Source organism: Rhagoletis zephyria, unplaced genomic scaffold (genome assembly GCF_001687245.7).
Source record: "Rhagoletis zephyria isolate East Lansing unplaced genomic scaffold, Rhagoletis_zephyria_1.1 Rzeph_scaffold_00038, whole genome shotgun sequence".
In the NCBI taxonomy this organism is placed as follows: domain Eukaryota; kingdom Metazoa; phylum Arthropoda; class Insecta; order Diptera; family Tephritidae; genus Rhagoletis; species Rhagoletis zephyria.
In genome coordinates this window covers 72,510-99,378 of record NW_016157122.1, presented here as the reverse complement: position 1 = coordinate 99,378, position 26,869 = coordinate 72,510, and the positions used below count along the sequence as shown (strand labels likewise).

Below are 26,869 nucleotides of genomic sequence, written 5' to 3'. Positions count from 1 at the left end.
TTCTGATCATATAAGTATACATTTTCATGGGTCTATCTCTTTTTCTTCTGGTACTTACAAACATCGGATCAAAGTTATAATACCATTTCATGCTCATGAAAGGTATAAAAATAGTATTTGTATTGTGCGTCTTGATGTTGTCACACAAAGCGCAGGGACCTAGAATTTTACGCCGTCTCTGAAAGACGAATGGATTTTTTGAGCAACTTCTTTGTTTGATTGAAATACACTCGGAGGTTTGACATTGCCTGCCGAGGGGCGACGGCTGTTAAAAAAAAAAACAACTTCTTCTAATTTAGATATTGCGGGGACCGGGGATCGAACCAGGCCCTACAAAGTGGTAGTACGCACCTACATACGTATATGTATGTATATTTAGGATTTATAAAAATATAAATAAAGATAATACACGTTGAAATCGGTGGATGTGGTGTGCAAGTTTTAGCGAATTTCAGTGCACATTAAGTTTTGTTTACTTTCTGTGCTGACGTCATCAATTAGCTGATATTGTCAAATTCGGCAAAAGCAAAGTAACGGCTTTTGTTTTATATACAACCCGTTCCGTTTCCGTTCAAGCAAATGCCAAAGGTTCTATTCTCCGCTAACACAAATTCTACAGGGTGTCATTTCAGCCACCGCGCAGGTCTCGACAAGGCATAAATTTGCGGTCAGTGTTCGGATTCTTTTTACTACTATTGTGTTAGATCTAGCACAACTTTTTCCTAAATCTGATTGCTACCACTCTCCTGAGCTTAGCTTCGGACCTAACACATTTTAATTTTGGCTCATTTTAAAATAAAATAAAAAATAAAAAATACATACCTTATTGTGAGTTCCCATTTGTTTTAACTATTTTGCCGAATTTCTCTTCCAAATAGTTAATATGTCAGACAAAGGATTAAATCTATAAAAACGAAAGGAAAATAATTTTTTATGAGAGACTTTTCCGTCGCGGAAGTGCGCACCGTTGTTTCTCATTGGTTGCCAAGGAGCGACAACTAAGATATTTATAAACGTTTTCCACAAAATTTGCTTTAGTCCAGACGGGGTTCCCAGGCGGAATACGCACCTAAATTGCACAAAGGTTATATTTTATTAAGAAGCATTTCAGTGTTAATATCTCTAGACTCTGAAATTACACCGCCCCTCAGCAGAGTAGATAATTAATATTAATTTGATTTTTTTTTTTTAAATACAACACCAAAAACAACCATAATAGCAAATCTATTGGTTAATGAGAGTGAAAGTAAAATTTAATCGTTGAACAGAATAATTAATTAAAAAAAAAAACTTTGTAAACCTAGAACTCTCGCATTTAACTGCATGCATATATGTATGTAAATCTACCACATTTCTTCGAAATATACCACAAAACTGTTTAGACTTATCTACTACTAAAAATCTTTCGAGAGTCCGAACACTGGTTGCAGTGTTGTATCAAAAATGACATGAAAACAGAGTATGTATGTACTTATCCAAGCGGTTGCTCTTCAAGTGGTAAACTTATTTGTGACTCATTCGCTCTCTACTCATCAGACCACAACACACCGCCTTTCACAGCCGGTACACATAATTACTTCAGGCAGCGAAAAACACTTCAGTCAACAAATGTTTATGTCGTTTAATAGACGCGAATTAAAATATCAAGCGCATTTTGGGAATCACCAGTTGGAAAGCGGATACTATTGTCAACTTGGTAAGTTCAGTTTAATAAAATAAAATAAAATTTGTGAAAATTGTGATAAATGTTTGGCAATGGAAACTGATCAGTGCTGAGTATTCTTGTCAAAATGTGATAGTATGTCTCTTTGCGGCATAGATAGTAGTAATTTTAGGAGCAGGAGACCAATGAGCTGTCCGTTCAGTGAGAGCATTGTGAAATGCCTGTCAGCTGGAGGGTATTTACAAAACATTCCTATACTGCATATGTTTGTATATATGCACATACTAGGGCACAAAGACTGGAGAGATCAATGTGAAATCTAAAAGTATGTGTCATAAAGAGACGCACAAACATACATATCGTCAGCTGAAATGCAAAACACCGTAACAACATCGTAAATGAAATGGAAAAATTTTAATTTTTTTTCATAAAATGATGTGGGGAGTTGTAATTCGATGAAATCCATCATATAAATCAAAAAGCGAATTTTGAATTTTTTATTAGTTATGACTTATGTATGTAGTTGATTAGTTAAATTGAAAAGTGAAAACAGTACTAACACCTTGGGGTTTCATTGAATTTCAAAATGAGCAATTCGCGTGACTGAATGCGATCAAGACCATGATAAAAATATAGTAAGGTAGAACCGCTGAGAGTCACTTTTGAAATTCTTGACGTTTCCAAACAATTTAATTTTTAAATTTACTCACAAACTCACACACACATTTTCATTTTCAATCTCAAGCAAAAACAATTTCGAACAATTTCAATTTTTTATTTTCACTTTTATATGATTTTAAAATGTTGGCAAACTTCAACAAAAAAATCATGGCCGACAAATTGAGAGAACGGTTCTACCTTGCTATGTTTTTATCATGATCAAGACTACTATTTCAGAAAAGTATTTACAATTTTTAATTTTGTAAATGAGAGTAATTGCCACATAGAAAAATAACAGTTTTTTTCTGAGAAGCTATAATTAGCTATAATTTTTATGTCTGGCACCGCAAATAAAATAATTTTATATGTCAATTAAAAAAAAAAACGGGACTTTTCAGGAGACTCGTTTAAAGTTGCAATTTACCGCAAAAATGCAAAAAAAAGGAAACTACTCAAGGCTGTACACGCAATTTTTATGTTTTCGACTTATGACGGTCTTTTAGTATGTATATGAGCGGCATGTTTGAAAAAGAAGGAACTGTGATTGGCCGAAAACCCGAAAGACAGTTTCCCCACACTCAGGGATGCATAGTTGCAAATTGTATTTAAGAAAGGATTAAGAAGATAAAGGAAACCAGGTGTGTATGGGTAAAGATTACTCTTCCGCAAACTTATCAGATTCTTTTATGATCTTCGTAGTTTGTCGAGACAAAGAGAATGTAGCATCGTTCATTCTCAGTACATCCGAACCAAAAATGCACCAACTCAGTCTCAGGAAATCCGTACATCTGCAAAGTAACAGTACTATCCTCATCGTTCAAACGAGATGTACAGGAGTCGTACGTCGATGGTATCTATGGCGACCATATGTCATCCCGATGGTGTGGCAGATTTCCAGAAAATTCCCCGCTCACTTGTCCCTATGATTAGCTCTGGTCCAATCGGATGCTACAAATGACCGCATTCCACCAATTTTAAGTTCAAACTATTTAAGTTTAAACTCGTTACTAGGGATTTGGGCTTTAGAAAATATGTACCCCAGTTTAGCGTTCAGTCTTCTACTCGGAGCGCGGTTTTCTCAAGTGGGTTTTCAAATTTACCTGCCCTCCCAACACAGTTTTTCAGAACAAAATTTGAATGTAAAGGGCAGATTCATTTTAAACCACACTTTGAGATCACTGCCCTAAGTATGGCAAAGACTTCTATTTCGGTCTTGGAGCCGTCGGTTTACCGGTGAGTTTTCTATATCAGCTTCGCACCTAAAGTTACCCATATATATTTCACTTCCGCGAAAAGACTTAAGCTTGCGCCTCTAAGCAGCGGAAGCCAGAAACTTTCCAATATTTTCAGGACCTTCCTAAAAAATATTATGATGCAAGTATGCACATCATCACCATACACGTAAGCAGTGAGAGTATACAAGGTCATTTATAAGCATTTATAAGCTTGCCTTCCCAACACGTCGGCATTTTCCAATACACACCATCTAGGCTCAACTAACGGGAGCATGCAGCTTTGATGGTTTTTTTCCATAGGGACAGAGGCGTTAGTTGAGTGGGTTTATTGGGCATACAAAGAGACGTCTTGAGTCGTGGGGTGTCTCTCCGCATGCCGGCACTCGTTGGGCGCATCTGCATCTAATCTGCTCAGGTACGAGTTTAACCTGCTGCAGAAGGCGTTGGCCAACTTTGGTAATATGGAGGCTTTCATATAAATGCATGTAGTCATAATCAGCTGTCGAAGCGACGCCAGCGCCAACGCAACGCCAAAGTTGTATGTAAACGGGCCTTACGGACTCCAGAGCCACCCATACTTGCTATCAACTGACTAATTTATGTTTCGTATTCGAACTAAATCGGAACTTAATTAAGAGTTAAGAGAGCGGTTGATCCCGGCAACATCCCGGAGTAGTCGCTTTTTTTCAGGGTTTATTTGTGTACAAAATAGTAAACAGATGAATCAATTCAAGAAACACTACACTTCACTTATACTAATATGACCAATTGCAAGATACAATGAAAAGGCTAAAAAAATATAAATGTGGACTAAAAGCACAAACAGTCAACGACGTAGTGTAGACGTAGGTTGACGCAGACACGATCTATCTTATGGGATTCGCATGCTAACGAAAACTTGCCGTTGCTTCTCTCTCTCTATCAACAGTAAATTTGATATGCTGCTACGTACGTCAACCTACGTTTACGCTACGTCGTTGACTAACTGAGCTATTACATACTATATGGGAAATATTGCGAAATTCGCTGTTCGCCGGTATTGTATTTCAAGCATTACAATAACACAATAGCATTAATTGAGAGACTGACACTTTATAGCAAATGCCAGTTTTTTTCCAACTCACTGTTAAGTGTTTAAATATCAGCGAAAAATTAAATGTTATTCAGTTTCGCTCCGCTCGTTTAGCGCGTCGGCCGTAGTTATTGTCGATTTACAGTGAAAATAAAAAAAGTGTTGACTGCTGAAATAAAAATCAGATGCAATTAAGTACCTATATATAATATGAATGGGGAATTTCAAAACAAACAAATGGTGATATTGCATTACAGCTTTCAGTTTTGGTAAAACCTAAAAACCCACTATATGAGAGTGAAAATTGTGAATAAAAACAAAGTAAATTATTCAATAAAAATTTAGTGATAATTGTAAATTTAAACACGCAAAGAATATATGTATGTATGTATGTATGTATAAAAGAATTTGATTCAGTGAAGATTGAAAATAGTGATAAGGTGCAAAATGTTCTTATCAGTGAATTTCGTGAGCGGTAAGTTTGGCACTAAGAAGTTGATTATTTTCAGAACAAAAACTTAGAATCAAACTTTAATAGAAAATATTTTGTTAGGTAGTTGCTTAATAGAAACAATTAAAATATGCAAGTTGCTTCGGCATTTATGACTATTTGAAAATGCCGGTTGGCATTACTTTACAGTGTTCTCGTATTCCCCAGAAAAAATTATCCAGCAGCAAAAATTCTGAGAATTTAGCAGCGTTCGCTCTCAAAGAGAAAAAAATATCTACAGAAGTGCGCGTACGCAAAATTTACAAAAACCTGCTAACTTCGAAACAGCTGATCACTTTCACAGTTGCCACAGGTGGTTCATTTAGTAATTTATTTTCTGCTTGGTGGTGCAATGTCCCCGATGTGGCATCCAGTGTTGCCACGTGCAAATTTCTCCCCTACTAAATTATGATGCATTCAAAAATAAGGAAATCTCCTCCAAATACCCATCCTTGTTCCAAATGGATAGATTAAGTTAGATTTTTGTAGCTTCAAATGTACCCTTAAAATGATCAAATTTCAAATTTACTCAAAACTAACAGCTTACTGCATGCATTTTGTGGAAAAATATGGTAGAGGAAACATCTTTACGGCAACCATAGTTAAAATAAAAAAAAAAATCAGATTTTACGAACCAATTGAACAATTGTAATACGAAATACGTAAAATTAAAGTCAATGAAATTCTCCATAGACCGCATGTACATCACTTTTCGAAAGGCCTGATAGTTTCTGAGAAATTAATCAACAAAAAAAAAAACAAAAAACATCTGCAGTTATTAAATAATTTCTCAAAAACTATTAGGTCTATCGAATGGTGATGTACATGCGGTTTATGGAGAATTTCATTGACTTTCATTTTCCGTATTTCGTATTAAGATGGTTCAATTAGTTCGCAAAGTATATGTGATTAAGTGGAACCACTCTTTTTTTAAGCTATATAACGGTAAATTGCAAATATCTCGAAAACGGAAGTGCATCTTGAGAACAAAAACAAAACTAAAATTTTTGATACAGTGTTATTATTCAAAAAAAAAAAAATAAAATCCCCCTATAAGGCATTTTCTTTACTGCGGAAATAACTACTGAGCAATCTTGAAATTCCGCATACTTCCGCATTGAGTTGTGGAGCATCGCCTACGGTAACTCTGTAGAATACTTGTTTCACCATCTTAACCCATTCACTAGCATGGGGATCATGCATCCCAAGGTAAAATCAAAGAAATCGGCCAACTGCCGAATGTCTCATTGGTAGTTATAAGTATTTCCTTTTCAAAATCAACTACTTTTGGTTCGTTTAATGAGTGCATAATTTTTTATGACAATTAACTGGCATCCTATGTAAACGGGATATATTATCCCGTTGCTGTACATTTAAAGTTTTTTTAAGCTTTTATTGACGCCTGTTGTAAATGCAAATATTCTTTATGAGAAAATATCCACACAACATTAAAACTAAAATAATTCGTTATTCTACTTGCAGAACAGCCCATTGTACAAGTTAGAGCTGCGAAAAAATCAAAACGATATCTGCAACAAAAGGAGCAAAAAAAGAACTTTATATGCGAGATTTAGTCCCAATTAATGTTATGTAAACAGCCCAATGGAACATTTTATCCCAGGTCATAGTTTCTCTTTGAAGGATTTTCTTTGCCTTATTTAATTTTATATCTACCCGAAAAAGTTACCTAAATTTCTATAAGTGCGCTGCTTATAGTATGGTAGTGAAGGGGTTAAGTAATTTGTTTCCAACTTCTTTTTCTACTGCTATTTAAAGAAGTATATTTTGCAGCATGCAAACAATAAATAAAATCATAAAGAAAAAACACAAAGCCTCGAATATACATATTTAAATACATATGTTTGTGTGTATGTAGCTTACAGGTGGCATAATATTGTTGCCGATTTTGAGGGCGATGCCTTTGTTTTTTTTTATTGTATTTAAGATCTTAATGTAATTGTTTAACAAGGAAATTTTCGTATAAAGAGATTTCTTATTGTTTCTATAGGGAAACTTCTTATTGATGTTATTAATAAGAATGTCTTCCGGAGAAGAAAAACTACCTGTTTCTACTTTTACAAGGAAACATCACTTCCCATAGTGAACATATTCTTGTTTTATAATTTTGCTTGAGTTTATTTTTTAGTTATGTAACTGTAGATAATCCCAGGGTGCTAAAGTTTGATCTGAAGGATATTCATCGTCTGCGCTCTTATCCAGCATCCCTTCGCAAACGCCGAACAGGTGACCGACACTGATGACCGATCCCGTTCAAGCGGGTCGAGCTATGAGTGTCGTTCTTGACTAACTCCATGCTTATAGGCTCTTCCTTCGTTTCGGGGTTACCCTCGGCCAACACTTCGGGTATCGGAATGCAATCCTTCTTTCAAAGCCATAGGCGATTACCCCTGTGGAACTGTAGGAACTGTGTGCTGTTTTAACACTTTCTTCTGTTTAAAATACCTACTTGTGTGAGCTCGAAAGCTCTGTCACAGCTTGATATTGTGAGAAGAACGTTTAAAACAGAAGCACTTCCAACTGCAAGCTGACATTGTAAACCCCCTCGCCACCTTCCATTGGTGCGTTGGCAGATGAGGGTTGCAGCACCGCAGGTTGCCTTCGATCTCCCCTGGCGTATATGATTCGAATGGAGGTCAGACTCGTGCTCGCGGACGCACCACCTACAATTTGGCACCGTCCCTCACTTGCCCAATCAGATATGCTGGAAGAGTGCTCATCAGAACAAGTTATCCTTTTGAACTTGCCGTGGTGTGATTCCGCACTTTCGCAGCACAGTGGCTGTCCAGAGTTTTCACTGCCTACTTAGCAACTTCATTAAACGATTTTGGCGCCTCTCTAGCAATGGGTTATTTTGATAAGAAGGTTTATTCTAATTAAGATCGCTCTAGACCCCACTTGATTGCTCTTCAAACTACTTATCCGACACCTTCTGTCCCAGTCAAACTTCCACCCATGCTTATCGATTAACTTATCTGTACTCTGGCCGCCGTGGCCATGCGTCGGTCAGCGGTCGAAGCTTCCGCAGGCGACTTCGCCTGTAACTTTTCCCTGCGGACGATTTCACCTCCAACCAATTAACCATCAATACTTCCTGAGACCGGTACAGAGGATGAGGCCGGTTCTGACCCAGCTCTGCAGGTAATATCAAAATCTGCTTAACCGAACTCTGCCAAATGTTGAAATGTCATCCCACCGTTTGAGATCCAAGGTTACAAAAAATACCTTTTTATACGTACTATCTATAAATTCGGCTACTTTTATGAGTCTTGCTAATAAAACTTATCTATTCTCATTGCAGTTACCCTTCTTGCAGTCATTCTAACTCTCTCTGCTCACTCAACAACAGCAAATATGTCGAACGCTGGTCAACTCTCAGTGCAACATGAATTCGCCCGTAAGTCAGCGCAATTCGCGATCAATTTGTTCAATTTCATGTATCACAGAGAGCCGCAGAAGAATATTATATATTCACCCTTCTCGATACAGACATGCGTTGCTATGGCACGCATAGGGGCTACCGGTGAAACTGCGGCCGAACTTGACCGCGGACTGGGCCTGCCATCGAGCGATGTGTCTGTCATAGCAGACACCTTTCACAACGTCTTGGCCACCTACACAAATAGTACAATTTTGAAAATTGCCAACAAGATTTACGTCATGCAGGGCTACGAAATAGCCCCGAAATTTAATGAAATCGCTACGACCAAGTTCTTTTCCTCTGCAGACAGCATTGACTTCCGCAGTAATGTTGCTGCAGCGAACACAATTAACCAGTGGGTTGAGTCCCAGACCAATAACCTAATTAGAAATCTCATTTCGCCGGACGCTTTGAACGCAGACACACGTGTAGTGTTGATTAACGCAATTCATTTCAAGGGTGAATGGAAGTATCAGTTTCCGAAGCAAGCAACACGAGAGGATAATTTCTACCTGAATGAAGTCGATTCAGTTCGAGTGCCAATGATGAATGTCAAGGAGACTTTCGGTTATGGCGTCATAGCAGAGCTGGACGCAGCGGTGCTCGAAATGCCCTACAAGGACTCCGATCTCTCCATGCTGGTTATATTACCCAACTCCCGCACTGGTCTGGCCAGTCTGCACGAGAAACTGAAGAGCTACGATATCTCAGAGATCACACAGCGTTTGTATCCAACGAAAGTCATAGTGAAGTTTCCGAAATTCAAGGCCGAATATGATATCGAGCTGAATGAAGCTTTGCAAAACGTAAATAATATTTTTTTTTTTGTTAACGCGAAATTGTTTCTCGGATTGATTTTAAAATTCCACTAACACACACGGCCTCTTTTACAGCTTGGTATGGCGCGCATGTTCAGCAGACAGGCTGAGTTCGATCATTTGCTCGAGTCCAATGAGCGATTACAGGTCTCTAAAGTAGTGCACAAAGCCTTCATCGAGGTGAACGAAGAAGGCACTGAAGCCGCAGCGGCAACCGGTAAGCATGACACCTTTTTTTTGATTGCCTAAAACATCTTTAGTTTAGTTACTTGTAATGAATTTATGTTTTTAAGTTTGCCATCATCGTCAAGTCGGCTTTCATTTGAAAGAGACTCATCGCCATTTACATTTACGTTCATACATACTACATACATATATTTATCTGCAGTGCAATAATTATCTACTTGTGTGTATGTGTGTTCTGTTTCTGTTCTTTCATTAGGCGCCATTGTACGCAAAAAACGTTGTGCTATGTCCTTTTCCGAAACGCCGGAATTTCACGCCGACCATCCATTCTTATATTCGGTTATCAAACGAATAAGTCACGGAGCAAATACTTCACCATTTCCATTATTTTTGGGTACAGTGAACAACTTGGATGCTGCGGTCGCATCCGAAAAGCATGATGAATTGTGAAAAACTTGGGCTCATTTAATTTATATAGTAGTTACTATTGTACTTGTCATGCTTTCACATTGTTGTAATTTATCTCGTAAAGTTGGAAAAAACACTAGGAAAAATAAAATAAAAATTAGAAAGCAAGAAATTTTTAGAGGAACGTAAGCATTTGCGTCCATTTAGGCTACCACACAAACAATTAAAATCTATTATTAACAATCCGAATCTTGATAATCATAGAAACATTTTTACTAATCAATTTATTATGCAATACGCGAAACATTATTCAAAACTTCTTTTCTGGCGAAAGGGAGACGAGACATTACATTGAGATATTCTGCTCTCCAGCGGACTTAACGTCCATCCCACCAAGAACGAAATGGTACCCTCTCTCAATGGAGTGCTGCTCACACTCTTTACCAAGTTTAGATATGCATAGGCCATGCTGTAATTCCCGACATGAAGTTGGACAGGAATCGAAACCTTAGGGACCATTCCATGAAAGCCATAACCAATCTATATGCCTGCAAGGAAGTTATCAGAAAAATATTGGGTCTGAAACCAAGCATAAGCCACTGGATGTGCACAGTGGTTAAGCGCCCCATCCTTTTCTATGAGTTCACGGTAAGGTGGCCACCAGCTTTAGACAAGTCCACATATACAGCAAACTGTCCATGCTAATCAGAGAAGCCTTGAGGATCATATCCAGCAAAGTCCCAGAAATTTTACTAAATCATATTCAAACAGACCTTTGCGGCAGATTTCAGGCCAAGTGCAAGGCAACCAAATTGATTGCGGCTCATACCTGGAGAGAACTTAAGTTCGATCACACCGAAATTCTGAACAACATTTCCGTAATTATATGTATATATATAGGGGAATCACAGGTTTTCTTAAAGAATTTCAGAGAACAACTAATGAAATACCCGTAAATACTTGGGACCAGGCTCGACTGCAAAAAACGCATTTTTACTGATAGCTTAAAGCTGAAAAGTAAGATTGAAAGTTGATCTACTCACAAGAGCAAGAAAGCTTTCCTCCGACTCGGTAGTATTTCAGCCTCTTCACATCGAATTACAGTGGTATGGAAACTATACAGCAAACAAGCTAGCAAGGATGAGAATAAATCTGTATTCGTATAGAAAAGTAGCTTATGTCGAAAGGCTGGCTTTAGCTCAAATCGGCATTCGCAGCATACGATTGCGAATGACTCACTGATCACGCTGAGCCGTTGAAGAACTTTTGGCAAATAAACGCGCAAGAAATAGTTCCGATACTAACAAGTCGATATTCTTATTAAGTCTCATCAAAAAATTCCTTGTCGTTTAAAGAATAAAAGGGAATGCCGCATTATACTAAAGCCAGCCTCTCGACATAAGCTACTTTTCCATACGAACACAAAAATATACGCTCAGTAAACTCTGCGCGACATTCTCCGAAGACAAGAAATATATTTGAAGTCGATTTATACATAAAATGGCATGATTTTTGAAGAAATAGGGGAATTTTTAACTTTCTATCCGGCATGAATGTTAGCGTTTGGACATAGTTTGGTTGAGGCCATAAAATAGCTGTTTCTCTGAGATGGAAAAAATACGTTGATCACCATTTTTCTCAAGTTCAAAGCTGATTGTGAACTCTTTTGGACCCACAACGATCCAAAACATTTGCAAACACATACACACTGCGAACATTTCGCTTACTTACAGTAAAATATTTCGTACGCATAACCCTCTTAAAAAATGCCTCTGGCATTATTTCATTACCAGGTCTGATTTAGGTGGGCTGCGCATTCATGGGATTTATAGAAGAGCCTCCCCAATTCTTCGTCGAGAGACCATTTTTCTTTGAAACAAAATTTGTTATTTTGTGGTTAAGTTACGAACCCAAATACATATCAAGAATACTGAAAATTAAAGACAGTAAAACAAAGCTGGACTCGGATCGTAACATCCGTTCACGGATCGAAAACGATACGAAAGAAGAGCACGTGATACGTCAGGCAGTATAAACTGAATGGGACAAAGAGTACGTTCACGTATGTCATAATCCGAAAAATGACGAGTAGTACGATATCGTATGTGATGATTCGAACCCTGATTGGAACATTGGCAACCATCGAAGATGTAGAAATTATTAACATTTTTGAAATCGTTGCATGTGTACTACATACTTAGAGCAATTGTAAAGGAGTTCTTATTTAGTAGCTAGGAGCGACTTAATTAGCAGGTCTTTCAAGTGCGTGGAAGCTATTGAAACTCCACAATGGGGTGATTCACAAGTTGTCGTAACAGTCATATTGCGATAAAGTCATACATTATAAAATGTTTAAACCTGTTTGTGGTTGCTATGAATTTTTAGGAAATGTTTTTAATCAGGGATAAATAGTTAAAAATATAAATAAAATAATTTCAATATGCATTTAATCATTATGGTTTTTATTTTTTCCGCTTAAAATCAATAATTCTTGTTGAGTTTTATTTTTTCACTTAAAAATAATTATTATACACTTAAAAAGTGATGGGAATGAGACCAATTGCATTCAATAACAATTGGTTCCCATTTCCTTTTTATATCGGTTTGAAGTTGTGAATTTGAGGTTCAAAAATAAACAAGTACAATGAATTTTTTGTTTTTTGGATTCGCTCACAAATTCCATATCTTCATACATATGTATATAAAAAAAAATGTTCAGTTCAACTTTGAGCTATGCCAAAAACTCACATCCCCTTCCCTTTCCGCTCCGTTAAATTTGGAAAATGTGTTTTTAAATTATACGCCCTCATTGAGAAGTTTTTTCTCCAACTACAAATTGAGATAAAAAAGAAATGGTAACCAACTTTTTCAAATCGTTTGCTACTTTTTCATTATTTGACCAGCTTAATCTAATGCTGTTGGTCCGATTTCTATCACCTCCAAATTTTTGAAATTTGTTCCACAGGCCTCCAGGCGGAACCAACCTTGACCTTTTTTATGGTGTCGCTACCTCTGAAAAAGATACGTCGGAAATTACGCTTGTATAGCTTTTGAGCTTTTTGAATAATCATTACTATTGAGTGAAAAAATAAAACACATTTGGGGTATTCACAACGGTGTCGTAAGTGTCGTATCGTTGTATATCGTAAACTTTAAACGCCTAAGAAATATATTAACGGAGTTCGCAAAGTACCAACAAAGTCATATTATGATTTTTTGTAGTGCTAAAAAATAGTTGGTTGAAGTTTAAAGTTCTCTAAACATTTATTTAAGCTTTTAAAGTTTACGACATACAACAATACGACACTTACGACACCGTTGTGAATCGCTCAATTATAATAATCACTATTTTTGATAGAAAAAATTAAAATCAGGTAAAATTTTCTTTTCAGCGAACAAAGTTAAACTCAATTATTAAATATTAGTTTTATTTTTTATTGGTTAAATAGAAAAAAAAAAACATATCTGCGTGCGATCGAGGTTTTTTTTGCCATACTTAAAACATGTTGATTTAAGAAAAATAAAATAAAAAAATAATGATTATTTTCTGTTCCTGTTTTTAATCTTTGACTTTATAATACTCGTAATACAAGAGTTGTGAAAAATTCATTAATTTTTTAATGGATTTATGTTACTTAAAGCAATAATGCTACTGTAAAAAATTAATGCATTAATTTTTGAAATGTAATGCAAATACATATCTCAATGCATTAATTCTGAAAAATATAATGCTAATGAAATTTATTTTCATTAAATTATCCAAACTAATGCTAATGAATAAATTTTAATGCATTAAAGCTTTTAGTAACTTTGCTCGTTTGCATTATTAAAAACCATTAAATTTTTTTTCTAGTGATGTATAAATAACCTCTTTTAAAAGGACTTCGAATAATTACTAATAGCTTTTTCAGCTTCATTCTATTATTCCGCCACTTTCTTTCGTGACCTCAAAATTCTACCCCCAATGTCAACAAAGAATTTTTACTTTAAAATAAAATTAGTTAATGTGTTTTTAATGCCATAAATTATTGCAATAGCATTCAATTCAAAATTTTTATGTTTATGCAAAAAAAAATTGCATAAGCACTATTTCCTCTCAATTAATGCATTGAAATTTTCATTTACATTAAATTTCAAAAATTATGGCATCAATTTTTTGTATTAACATTAAAATTGCTATGAATTAAAAAATTTATGAATTTTTCACAACTCTGCGTAATACAACCCAGTGAAAAATGGGAAATGCATCACCTTTTACTACCAAGAAAACATTAACGAAAACGATTGTAACAAAATATGCATCGCAGTGTAAGCGAGATAGTAATGTGTAGCCGAAGATTTGAAACCCTATCGAAAGAAAAGTGTGAAAACAAATTTAAGTATCTATATGTATAAGTATGTATTTTTTCCAACTAGGGATGCCAGATCGAAATAAAAGCTAGATTTTTAAATCGATTCAAATCGAATTAAAAATAAAGCAGCCCCAAAAATAAATGTCATGTACTTTTGACAGGAATTCACTACCACCATATTATTTTGGTGCGCTGAACACGTTACGAAATCCGTTTTGCTCCATGACGTCAGGATTTTTCCCCAACCACAAAAAATATGGCGAGTGACAGATTCGTGTTGAGCTCATCAAAATATCCAAAAATAACGCCCAATCTGAACAGTTTGCATTATTTCCGAACTATAATTTTTCCAATAATAATGTTTATGCTATAAGTAAATTAAACGATGAGCGTTTAAAAAAATAGGGTTTTTAAGGCATTAGTTGCCTGCTTTGGTTAACCTTCAGTGAAATCATTTTAAACAGTTTTTAACAATTTCTGTTTTCGTTTGCAAAAATCGCCTAAGTCTAGAGTTTGGTTTTACTTTAATAATCCATCGATCTTTTATATTTATTTAAACCGTAAGCCATGCTTCAATCTGGCTTCGGTTATTTCAAACAAGCACACAGACTTCTTCACATTGACACCACGAACAACACACACCAGCATTCAGCGCCACTTTTAGAAGATAAAGTTTATTTAAGTGCTTACGTTTTTTTTGTTTTAATCGCTAAAGAATCTATGACACAAAAAATTTCTTGCATTATTCCCCTTACAGCTGTGATAATCACCCGCATTACATCAGTGGGGATGCCAGAAATTCCTCGCCATTTCAACGCCGACAGACCATTTATCTACGCAGTTGTGAATTTAAAGCGAATCTTATTATTTGCTGGCCAAATTACCAACGCCAACATTTAGAAAGCCGAGGCGGAAATTGAAAACAATTTTAAAAATGTAATTCATAAATATCTTTTTCAAATAATCCATTTTGAATTTATTGAACCTCGATGGCTTAACTCATTCATTCGGAACTTTTAGTAAATAAAAATTTTGCAGTTTTTATAATTTTAACGATAATTTCATATGTATGTATGTACGTATATCGAGCACGAATATTTACAGTTGAAGGTTTGTTTTTTGGGCGATATCGAAAAACCTGTCGTATTGCCTTAAAGATGACATTAATTAAATATCGATAAAGGTTTCGAAAGGTATATGTGACGGTTTATTGCAATGAAAGGAGCGTCGATTTTTGTGCGACCCGTGAGTACCTTTTAACTTCTCTTGTCCCCTACCATCGATAATAAATCGATAACAATGTCAATAATAGTATGCAAAGTGACGAAAGATTACTATTGTTGTGTAATGTTTTTTTTTTTTTAAAGGTGGTTTAATTCAATCTATGTACTTGTATATGTATATATATGTACGTTCATTTTAAAGATCCTCATACATACATATGAACCATGTACGTTTTTTTTTAATAATTCATTGGTGGAGGTTTCATTTGTAAATGCCGTCTTCCGTGGTGGTGGTCAACCGCTTTATTCGGAAATGTGTCAATTTTTTCTTCAATACTTCAACATTCATACCTGGTTTATGGTTTCCTGCGAGAGGGAAGTATGGCTTCATAAGCATAAGTTTCTACTATTATGTATCGCATTTAACGAAGCTTATCGCTCGATCAAAGCATTAATTTGTAAATAGTTTTTCAATAATGTATGTACAGTATACTTATTAATACATGTCTTCATCCATCATTTCTCACATGTTTCCATTTAGTTTTTGTTCTGATATGTTTACAAATAAATGTTTGTTGTAACTGGTGGAACATACATATACATATATTCATATACATATGTATGTGTATGTAGTGGTTATGTTTTTCGATATTTTTAGCTAATGATCGCAAGCATATTTTCAATTACTTAATATTTTTTCAGGCATGATTATGGGCAGGTCACTACCCCGACTTCCACCGCCAGAGCTTGTGGTAGATCATCCATTCATTTTTATCGTATATAGTGATATTGCGGAAATATCGCTTTTTACTGGTCAATTTACCAAACCATAACTGCTTATAAAAATGTATGAATGTTTGTGTATGTATATAAATACATGTTTTTAAAACTTTTTTTATTTTAAGCAGATCTTGCATGCATGGAAGAGATACATAGATTTACAGATACGTACATACTATATATTAAGAGAAAAATTTGTTCGACTTACATACAGGTCCAGAAGCATTTCAGTATTTCAAAAATTGTTACTATCATCTTAAAAGCCTTTTTTTATATAAATACGAATTTATATCGTTAATTTATTCAATATATCGTTATTTTTACGACAAATTTTTGACATACCAAATTATTTACATTTATTTATCTACAAATAAATTTCACCAACACCATTATTTTAGAACTCGAATTTTCGTAATTCGTAATTCGTAGCTAAGTAACGGAAAACGAAAAATCCACATGCTGCAACCCTTGCGGAAAAATGTGCAAAATTATTAGACTCTACCGAAAATTAAGTAAAATCGTTAAAATGTCCCGCTACATTAAAATTATTAGACTCTAAAATACCGAAAATTAAGTAAAATCTTTAAAATTGCCCGCTTTGCTTCAACGGCTTGGATCAGGGGTCCCACTGAGAAAAATTTTGTCGAATCCCCCAAATTTCATTGTTTATTTACTAAATAGCAACTAAGTAATTTTCAAATATTGTTTAATACATTGAAATATAAAAGAGTTATACATAAAAAAAAAAAAAAAAAATTAATGCATACCACCAATTGCATACTTTCAGCTATTATGGTGCAATACTGTAGCTTCGTCGCCCAGACTCAGCCACCCAGATTCAGCGCTGATCATCCATTTATCTATTTAATAAGCAAAGGAACTTATCGCCTGCCATTGTTTGTTGGAGATTATGTGAAACCATAGTGATAGTCTCATTAAGTCAACCACAAAGCATCCTCTATTTTCAATTGTTGCATAGAAAAGGACAAAGTGTAGTACACAAAAGTGTTCGGGTATTTATTATTCTTTTTCAGAAATGTCACTCATGTAGTATAATTATTGCAAATAAAGTATAAAAATAAACACACATACATATTTGATTCGGTTACGAAAGGGATTAAGTCAGCATTTTTTTGATACGACAATTTTAATGCAGTTTGATTCGTTTAACGGGGCTATGTTGAACTCCACCAAATTTGCCATATCGGAAAAATTCTGAGTTATTTCCTCTAGTAGTTAACCGATTCATTTATACATTTAATTAAGGGTTGGTTCACTTGATCTTGTTTGTTTCCTGACTTCCCAGTCGACACTTCAAAGACTAAGCCTTAACTAAGCCCACTATGCGGCGACCGTTGACCAAGGAACCGACTGTTTGACATTCCCGATATTTCACGGTAGACGATATGGAACCGAAAATATCGATATTGTACTTATTTAAAGTATCGATTTAAAAATATCGCCTACTCATTAATATCGGAATAAAAAAACTCGATATTTCAAATATCGTTACCAAAATTCAAACAATGTATCTCGTACATAGGCCGCTGAGGTGTAGTGGATAGAAGTGCGCAAACCACCAAAATGATAAACAGTTTCCCATAAAAGTACAATCGCCGTTCAGAGTCGACATAAAACTGTGGGGACCCCCTTTGTGCCTGCCACAACATTAAGGCGCGCGCGGCAAATCAAAGGAGAAGCTCGGCCAAATACTAACATATTGTGTAAGCGCTGCCGCGGATTGAAATCCCACCACATGCAATCCCAACTACGTAGAAGTATAGGTTTATTTAAAAATTGTTTGGTCGGAGTTGTAATAGCACTTAGACTTTATATGCCAATGTGTGACTTCTGTCCAGGATTATTTATAGACAAAATAAGAATGGATGAAGTTCAATTCACATTTGCTACTAATAATAGATTGGCGCTTAGAAAAAACGACTTATTTTCTTTGGTTTTTGTTGTTGTTGTTAGTCGGAGATTGGGCTCTAACGTTTAAAGTATTTTATTGCCTAAATAAAAAAAAATAAATTATCGAAATATCTATAAGAATAATGAACTCCACAGGTTTTCTACCGATTTTCTACAATTTAGGTTATATAGTAAGATGATAATTTATTTTAATTACAATATATTCCATTATTATATAAGAGAATTTAAGTTATTTTTTTGCATCACATTTCGTAAATTTTCTATTTGTTAATAGCCATGACGTCTTACTTCAGTGGACCCGCTGCGCCTATGCAGCCACCAAGAATTTTTAAAGCTGATAGGCCATTCGTATTTTTAATAAAAAATATCAGGAATTCTCTATTATTTGCTGGACAAAAATCAAATCAATATTGAGGAAAGGGATGCTAATGACCTTCGAAAATATTCACAAAAATAAAATAAAATGCAAAAAGACATTTACATAAATTTAAATTAAAATACATACTTACGTAAAAAACATTTTAAATGTACATATATAAATTATATAATAAATTGCATACAATATTTCGTACCTAATGAATAATATATTCACATTTTATTATTAATAAAGAAATTTACATGTTAAATGGAAAGGTATTTTTATACATAATATGTATATGTATGCAAATAATATTTTGTTTTAATTTCTAAGCCTTTTTGGCAAATAAGATACAGCAGCTGAATAACATTAAATCATAATAACCTATGTACATTAGGGTGGTTTAAAAATGCATGTGAAAAGGTAAAGTCAGAATGTTTATGCTCTCCTCCCCTAGGATTGTTCTATGCCGCAAAAAATATACCCCTATTTTTTATTTTGAATTAAAAAAATATTTAGAGGTCGCTCAAAGCGCTCAATGTTTTTCATTTAATTTATATAGAAAAGAAACAACTTTTCGTTGAAATGGTATAAACTCCGTTTGTCTTCAGGAGATTCCCAATAATAATACCCACTTATTTATTTAACCATTTTTTCATAGTAACTATGTTTTATAGGTCCGCCAAAATCCCGAGAAAATGCAATGGGGAGATAAACAACAAATCTTTAGTATTAAAAAATGGTTAAATAAACGGTAACAATACCGTTATTGGAAGTCTGAAGATAACCAGTTTTCCGATCGAAAAATATTGATTTTCAAGAATTCCATACCATTTGTACGAAAAGATGTTTTTTCCCCATATAAAATATATGGAAAACTTTGAGCGATCTCTAAATATTTTTTTTTTTCAAAATAAAAAATTTTGGCATATTTTTTCGACATAAATAGAACAATCCTAGGGTGTGAGAGCATTATAATTCTGACGTCACTTATTTTGGATCACCCTAATGTACATATGTAAAACTGCATATTATCTCCATCAAAAAAGTGGCATTTAGGTTCTTTTGCTGTGGTGACGATCAGGGCCATCGAGAGAAAACTCGGGCCCGAAAAACCACGGCCCCTTATACATATATTGGAAAAGATGTGGTAATTTTCTTTAATATATAGAGTTAGAAACACATCACGAATCGGAATATATTCATAATAAAAGCCTAAGTTCTGATATTTAAGGCCCCTTAAAAAGCCCAAGCCCGGGGGCATTAATCCCTTTTACCCCTCTCTACCGACGGGCCTAGTGACGATGATAAGGATGTGCATATTCGCATAAGCATGTTTCACATAATAATTTTAATTTACATACATACATACATATTTATTGACAGCCTAAAAGTATTCTAACATAAATTTACTAACACATATAGATGTAACATTCAATAACGGGATGCATAAACGCATTGCACATCGGGTAACGAAGCATACATACATATGTACACATTAGGGGTATTCTCTGAGTCTTGCAAAGCCCTTGCATGGTGCACAGATTGCACGGATTGCACGGTTAAAACCGGTTTTCGTATGGGACAGCTTTGCAAACCGTGCAATCCGTGCACCGTGCAAGGGCTTTGCAAGACTCAGAGAATACCCCTATTGTACATACATACATTAGTATGAAGGTGGGCATATCCTTACATTCGGGGGGGGCCATTCCATTAATGATTAAAAACATTTCAATCTAAACCAAAATTTGCTCTTAAACATTTCAGTTTGGCGAATAATGCCCGTGAGTGGGTTCAGACGTAAGCGTTTCATTGCTGACCGCCCCTATGTGTACATCATACGTTCCAGGAAACATGGAATTGTTTTTATGGGACAATTCACTAACAACTAAAACTTGAGTTTATGGCGTGCCTTACAGATTCAATAGAACTCATTACTCTAACGGCCCAATTCTGTGTTTTCTTGATAAATTTTTTGTAAAGAAATTTTATCAAGATTTTTATCAAGTAAAAGCTTCCCTCGTATTCTGTGTCAATATTTATAAAACAAAAAGCTCTACGATTTCCACATAAGTGGAACTGATTTCCACATGTGTGGAACTGATTTCATTGTCACATATGAAAAATATGGATTTAAAAGCAACAAAGCTTTTGACTGTCGTAGCCGAGTAGCTAGAGATGTCGACTATAATTCCGTGTGTCGCAGGTTCAAATGCCGGCACATGGAGTATTTAATTGTTAGAAACAAATTTATTAATATACAAAATGTCTACATTTCACATGAAATTTCAATTTGTCAATAGCATTTTCAATCTTGATAATTTATCAAGAAAAAAGCTTTTGGTTTCTGTGCTAGAATACCAATTCTTGATAAATAATAAAAAAAATGACAAATTATAAAGATTTTCAATTTATCAAGTGCACAGAATCGGGCTGTAAATATACAGAAAGTTTAATAAATATTTTAAAATTAAAAAAAAAAATTAGCTATTTGATTTTAATTCATTCCTTCAATTGAAATATAGACGTACCTAGGTAAGTATGTATGTTATTGAGATCAATTACTTTAAATACTTACAATAGTATATTTATTTTAATTTAAAGTTTAAATTGCATATTTTACGGTGAATTTTTTAGGTATTTTGAAAATTCTCTTCAAAAGATAAAGACGTTCATATAAGAGGCCGACCGATTAATCGACATCGGCATCGGCTACTATCGGCCAAAATAAAAAAAAATTGTTTTTACGACGAATTTTAACAAATTTTCATCAAAATTTGAAACTGTTTAATCCACGGCGGTTTAATCAGATTTTTTTGAGTACGCAGCTTTTTAAAGTTTAGTATAATAAACTGCAAATTTTAAATAGCTAGGACTTACCGTTGATTTTTAGCAATTTTTTGTTTACGCATCTTCTTTCAAACAAAGGATGTTCGACAATTTTTTTGTATGGAGAAAATCAGCAACACCTTCCACAAAAAATTGCCAAAAATCATTGGTAAATCCTAGCTACTTAAAATTTGCACTTCGTTAAAATAAAATTGAATGGGCTAGAAAACTGCATACTCAGAATGTTTAAAGAAAAAGTTTCAAATTTTTACTTACATGTTTTTTTTTTAGATAATAGGGAATTTACATGATTTAACTTTCACAGGCGATTAGTTAAATCAAAAGTTGAACGAAAGTAGGCAGCCGACCAACTTCATTGAAAGCGATTAGTTTAAAGGCCGTTTAAACCAGGCGATTGTTGCTTTCAACTAAAAATCGTCTGAAAAATCGTCTAAATTTTACACACACAAAAATTTATATATTCGCGAATTTATGGGTAAATTATAGTAAAACTGCGTACATAGTTTCGCTCTCTGATATCAGGATTTCTTTTAAAATGACTTTAAAATTCCAAAAATTCGGTGCAATGTAGGATAACAATGAAGGTATCACATAGAAGAAAAAATTCTTTAGAATTATAGCAAAATAAATTTTTTGGTGCATAAGGACGAATGGGTATGGAAAATGTCCTTTACAAATTTTGTCCTGAAATATCCTTGAAAATTTGAAATATATTTTTTGAAAAAAGTATTGTTTGAGGTCTAATATGCGAAAAAGATAAAATTTATGAAAAGCGCATTTTCAATACCTACTCGTCCATTTAAACCAAAAAATATTATTGTTTTTAAATTCCACAGAATTTTCTCTCATTTAGTGCCCATATTGTTATTCTACATTGCACTGATTTTTTAAAATATTTTTTTGAATTAATCTTATCTTTAAAGTTTCAAAGTCCTTTGAAAAAATCCTGACGTCAGAGTCAAAAATTAAAAACGCAGTTTTACTATATTTGGCCCATAGTTTCGTGAGTACGTCGATTCTTTCGAGAGTTTTGAATTTTTTTGTTTTTGTCGTACGGTGTTATTAGTTAATTTTTATTTTTTCGGCCACAAATAATGATTATTTTGTGATTTTTTTTTTTGCTCAGAAATAAAAATTATTATCGAGTTTTATTTTCCACTTAAAATATGATTATCTAACTAAACTAATCTAACTAAATTGCCTAACTTCGACAATTTTTATGGAATTGCATTGGATGAGGTATCAATTTATTCGTAAATAAATTGTATTTTAGATAAGTTCAACATATTTGGCAATTTTCATAGAAATTTTTGAAATTAGAGATGATCAGAGTTCAAAAAATTAATAAAAAAAGGGGCTCATAAAAATGTAACCGATGAAAACTCCCTACAAGCTAAGGGCCGGTTACTCAATGTCTGGTTAACGCTAATCTCCCGTTAAACATAGTTATCGACGTTACCGACTCCCTGTTGTATGCATGGAGTCGAAGACGTCGATAACGATGTTTAACCGCAGATTAGTGTTAACCAGACATTGAGTAACCGGCCCTAAGTCTAACAATACATTGTTATACATCGTTTTAAAGGTATAAATCCTCTTTTCAAAACTTGTCTTATTTTTAACATGAAAAATAGTCAAGCTATTAATAGATAAGTGCAACAAGTACGAAAATATCAGTTTTTTTTGTTATAAATGGAGGGTTCAGGAACTATTTCATGTTGTACTCGACCATACCTACAACCTACACTAGGTTTCGTTTCCAGTGTATTTCATGACTTTTTCTTGTAGCACCGTGTTATTTTCTTTGAGCGAAAAAATAAAAAAAAGTCTGCCTTATCCCGAGTTTCGCCTGAAAAAAAAATTCACCCGAAATTTTTTCACGCGCCCATAGTAAAACCATGGTAACCAAAAGTGGAAAGTGAACCGGTTCGGGGAAAATTAAACTCATGAAAAGGCTGAATGATTATTTTCCGTCCTTGGTCACTACTTAACCTGAGGAGGCAAGACAGCCGCATTATAACTGGAGTTCTTACCCGCGCTTGTCTTATTGAATTAACTTTCGTAGCTGTTGAAGCAAATGCTGATGAGACTAATCATTTGAACCATAGCATTAGGGTTCAGTGTAAACATATTAGCGTAAATAAATAAAAATTTTATCACTCAAAAAAGAATGGAAGTGAACAGACTCGCGATGCAACCCTGCCCAACGGCAAATGACAAATGTCACAATCGACACTTTTCTCAACTCCTTTCTTTTCCGCTCGACTGTCAAAAACCGAGGTACGGAAATTAAAAGAATTTCGTGTAATAATCTTACTAAATCCAAAAAATTGTGATCAGAAATATTACAACCAAGTGATATATTCCACAAGAATACTCTATTTTATGTGTTTTAATTATTATTTTGCTTTTTCTTCAATTTCATGCTCTGCTAACGAAAACTTTTTGGCCATGAATTTAATTGGATTTGTTGCCACCGCTCCATCATACTCGTTCGACTAAATAAAAATGGACTACTGGATGTTGGTGCACAGGTTTATTAGCACATAATGGCCAAGTCTAAGAATCACACAAACCATAATCAAAACAGGAAAGCCCATCGGAATGGCATCAAGCGCCCAATCCGCAAACGCCATGAATCCACTCTGGGTGTAAGTTCAGAATCTGTACAATATTTCAATGAGCGCCTTACTTAAATACTTTCCTTGCTAATTTACAGATGGACGTTAAATTCCTAATAAACCAGCGTTATGCGCGCAAAGGTAATCTGTCCCGTGCCGAAGCCAACAAACGCTACGAAGAGCGCGTGGCAGCCCAAGCTGGCAAACCAAAACCCATTAAGCTGTAAATGTCGCAAATTCTCAAGTGTTGAGAAATTTAGGTATACAATGGGTTTAAAAAACGGGTGAAAATAAATTTTTTTTCTAAATATTTGGTGGTTTATTCTTTGTACAAAAATATTCAGTAGTAAACACTTAGTACTTTGTGGAATGGTATGTGTTCTAACTCGTCTGCATGTTTGCGCCGATAGTCCCACAAGAAGTGATCAATTAATATGGAGTTAATGTACTCCTTATTAAGTTCAATTTCCTTGCGATTCACCTTTTGCAAAATTTCGTCTTTTACTTGCTCAACAATGTAGATGGAGGCCCCGCGAATCTCCACCTCGCGGGGGTCACCATTCTCCAGAATTGTGTCTTTGCTCAACAGGTACAGCAGCTCTGGTTTGTATTCCAAGCTACCAAAATGTATAAGCACCTGCGGTACACGATAATCTGCAAACATGGTTATTTTTTCAAGGTCATTAAAAGCTCCTAGTTCCTTGCCGTGAAAGCAGGACCATATATCTCCAATTAATATTTGTGCACGCTTGTACAATGAGACCCGCTTTCCCTCATAATCAGCCTCGTCGCGAAAGCATGGAAATTCAGTGACTATAAGCTCTAATAAACGTGCGGCAGAATTTTCCGCTGCGCGTACCACATTCTCAAACTTGCCTTGCCAATTTTCCATCAAACGCTTGCCGACTTCTTGCAAGCAAACGATGCGTTTTTCAAAAAGCGGGACTGTGGTTTGGCCATCATCTGAACGGAAAACGTGACGCAATGTTTCAGAGTCAATTTTTGAATAGAACGCAGAGTTGGTGATGTCTATGCCCTCAGCTATAGCGCGATTTATAGCAGCACAGAGGGCAAAGTAGCCGGTATAACCGTTTACCTTGTATTTAGTGTAATCAGCTGTGGAACAAACGCAAGATTTCAACATGCATAAATCAATTTCAGCGAAAACTTGTTTATCACTTACTGGGCGTCCAGAAACAGAAGTTTAGGGTGTCAACCACAAAGATCCATTCTGCGGCATGGGGATCGGTAGCTTTTGGATGAATATCATTTTGGGAGAAATTTTTCGGATCAAGTTCCCCCGACTGGATGCGACAAATAACTTCCTTTGCAAGTTTGTCGATTCCGTCCGGCTGTACGGTCAAGTATTTAGCGTTTTTGACGATGTATTCGCCAGATTCGCGTGGATTCAGTGTCATTACTTATGTATGTATGTATTTGCACTATTTCACAACTTTTAATTTGAATGCAGCAATAAACTGCGATAACTTCCTGAAAGTGAGAGTTCAAACTCAAGATGCATTTACTGTACTTACCAGCTGCATGATTAATAAATTGTTTGTTTTTTATTGTTAAATTTTTTTAAAACGCATACGTTTTTTTTTATTATTGTGAAAAATTAAAACAAAACAAACGATAGGAGCGAACATGTAGATTGGTTTTAGGGCCCTGCCATACGCTCAGTATTTATAGACGTGATCCAAGTATCGCAATATTTATTGATGGTGTAGCATGCCATCCAGTTGGTAGTACAGTAAATTTGTAGCTTTTGTCAAAATCATGTGTTTGTTGTAATTTGGCTTTGTACTGATTGTCAAGGAGCGTATAATTTGTTGTTGTAATTTTTGTTTTTGTTCTGTTAACACCACCTTGTATAAATTCGCCTTGCAAACCTTCTAGACTCACACGCCACACTTCAGCGAGTTGTCTCCTCTTATAGATTACCGCAGAACTCCACAGGCAAACATCGATGGCCTACCAACTGTCATTTTGACGAGCAATGTGATTGCAAGTTTTTGTGTGTGGGCACTTTGATGTCTTGAAATAAGCATTTGCCGCATGACGCCACCAGACAACATTCTCTCAATTTCGGTGTTTAAAAACATTTAAATCTTTAAAAAACTTGCTGAATAATTTCCTAAAACGTAATCATAAATAATCCAATAAGGAACAGACTTTTATTTTAATTTAATATAAAAATTTCATCGATGTTACCACCAGCACGCTTTCTTTCAAATGAAAATATGGCTGTCAAACTATCGAATTGCCTGCAATAGATGTCAAGCAATAAGCGCTGACATATATTGCAGCACATGAGAAATAGGCGGTCTCCATTGGAAATATATTTTGTGACATAGTTTTCACGACATCAGTGTTTTCCTGTGGAGACAGGGCCTTAGGTTTGTATAGTAACTTCTCCAGTAAAACATTGCAGCGAGAGCGTAAAAGCAAAATATAGCGTAAAATTGAGAAGAAGAGAAAACTAGCAGAAAAAGTTAATGAACACAAAACTAGCAAAAACTTGCAAGTGAACAGTCGTTGCACTGTTGTGACATTCTGCTGTAAACATTTTACTATTTATAAATCAGTCTTAAACTCTGCTTTACACACAAGCACTTACACAGTCACAATATTTTGATTTAAACTCCTTTTACTTTTGTTTGTGCTAAACCAATTCAACAAATGGCGGCTTTTGACATTTATTCTTCTTCTTCTTCAGCTAGCTAATTTCTGCTAGTAAAAATTTCACTAGCAAGAATTTGCAGCTCTCCCGTGTTGTTAC

General features: G+C 35.0%; 3 protein-coding genes across 13 annotated transcripts; 2 read left to right on the top strand and 1 right to left on the bottom strand.

Moving 5' to 3' along the window:
* Positions 1-1,510: 1,510 nt before the first annotated feature.
* LOC108365758 (alaserpin-like) lies at positions 1,511-20,573 on the top strand. 10 transcript variants are annotated; one of them, XM_017619958.1, is made up of 5 exons: positions 1,511-1,696; positions 8,440-9,365; positions 9,453-9,594; positions 16,249-16,393; positions 17,114-17,185. In XM_017619958.1, the coding sequence occupies exons 1-4, from the start codon at positions 1,609-1,611 to the stop codon at positions 16,377-16,379; spliced, it is 1,287 nt and encodes a 428-aa protein (XP_017475447.1). In that variant the 5' UTR covers positions 1,511-1,608; the 3' UTR covers positions 16,380-16,393; positions 17,114-17,185. The 10 variants fall into 10 exon arrangements, with proteins under 10 accessions (XP_017475447.1, XP_017475439.1, XP_017475414.1 ...); XM_017619950.1 differs by lacking the exon at positions 17,114-17,185 and adding an exon at positions 16,455-16,540; XM_017619925.1 differs by lacking the exons at positions 16,249-16,393; positions 17,114-17,185 and adding exons at positions 15,081-15,259; positions 15,362-15,479.
* A 3,082-nt stretch (positions 20,574-23,655) lies between these two features.
* RpL29 (ribosomal protein L29) lies at positions 23,656-24,397 on the top strand. 2 transcript variants are annotated; one of them, XM_017619888.1, is made up of 3 exons: positions 23,656-23,746; positions 24,001-24,117; positions 24,186-24,397. In XM_017619888.1, the coding sequence occupies exons 2-3, from the start codon at positions 24,016-24,018 to the stop codon at positions 24,312-24,314; spliced, it is 231 nt and encodes a 76-aa protein (XP_017475377.1). In that variant the 5' UTR covers positions 23,656-23,746; positions 24,001-24,015; the 3' UTR covers positions 24,315-24,397. The 2 variants fall into 2 exon arrangements, with proteins under 2 accessions (XP_017475377.1, XP_017475383.1); XM_017619894.1 differs by lacking the exon at positions 23,656-23,746 and adding an exon at positions 23,799-23,821.
* LOC108365737 (UPF0553 protein C9orf64) lies at positions 24,385-25,765 on the bottom strand. The gene is made up of 2 exons (XM_017619875.1): positions 25,271-25,765; positions 24,385-25,203 (listed from the first exon to the last, which is right to left on the bottom strand). The coding sequence occupies exons 1-2, from the start codon at positions 25,503-25,505 to the stop codon at positions 24,428-24,430; spliced, it is 1,011 nt and encodes a 336-aa protein (XP_017475364.1). The 5' UTR covers positions 25,506-25,765; the 3' UTR covers positions 24,385-24,427.
* Positions 25,766-26,869: the final 1,104 nt, after the last annotated feature.

Coding starts and splice junctions, on each gene's coding strand:
- RpL29 (XM_017619888.1), top strand. CDS start 24,016: ATGGCCAAGTCTAAGAATCACACAAACCATAATCAAAACAGGAAAGCC. Junction 24,118..24,185: donor GCCATGAATCCACTCTGGGT/GTAAGTTCAGAA, acceptor GCTAATTTACAG/ATGGACGTTAAATTCCTAAT.
- LOC108365737 (XM_017619875.1), bottom strand. CDS start 25,505: ATGACACTGAATCCACGCGAATCTGGCGAATACATCGTCAAAAACGCT. Junction 25,204..25,270: donor CTTCTGTTTCTGGACGCCCA/GTAAGTGATAAA, acceptor TTTGTTCCACAG/CTGATTACACTAAATACAAG.
- LOC108365758 (XM_017619902.1), top strand. CDS start 1,609: ATGTTTATGTCGTTTAATAGACGCGAATTAAAATATCAAGCGCATTTT. Junction 1,697..8,439: donor CGGATACTATTGTCAACTTG/GTAAGTTCAGTT, acceptor TTCTCATTGCAG/TTACCCTTCTTGCAGTCATT. Junction 9,595..9,819: donor TGAAGCCGCAGCGGCAACCG/GTAAGCATGACA, acceptor TTCTTTCATTAG/GCGCCATTGTACGCAAAAAA.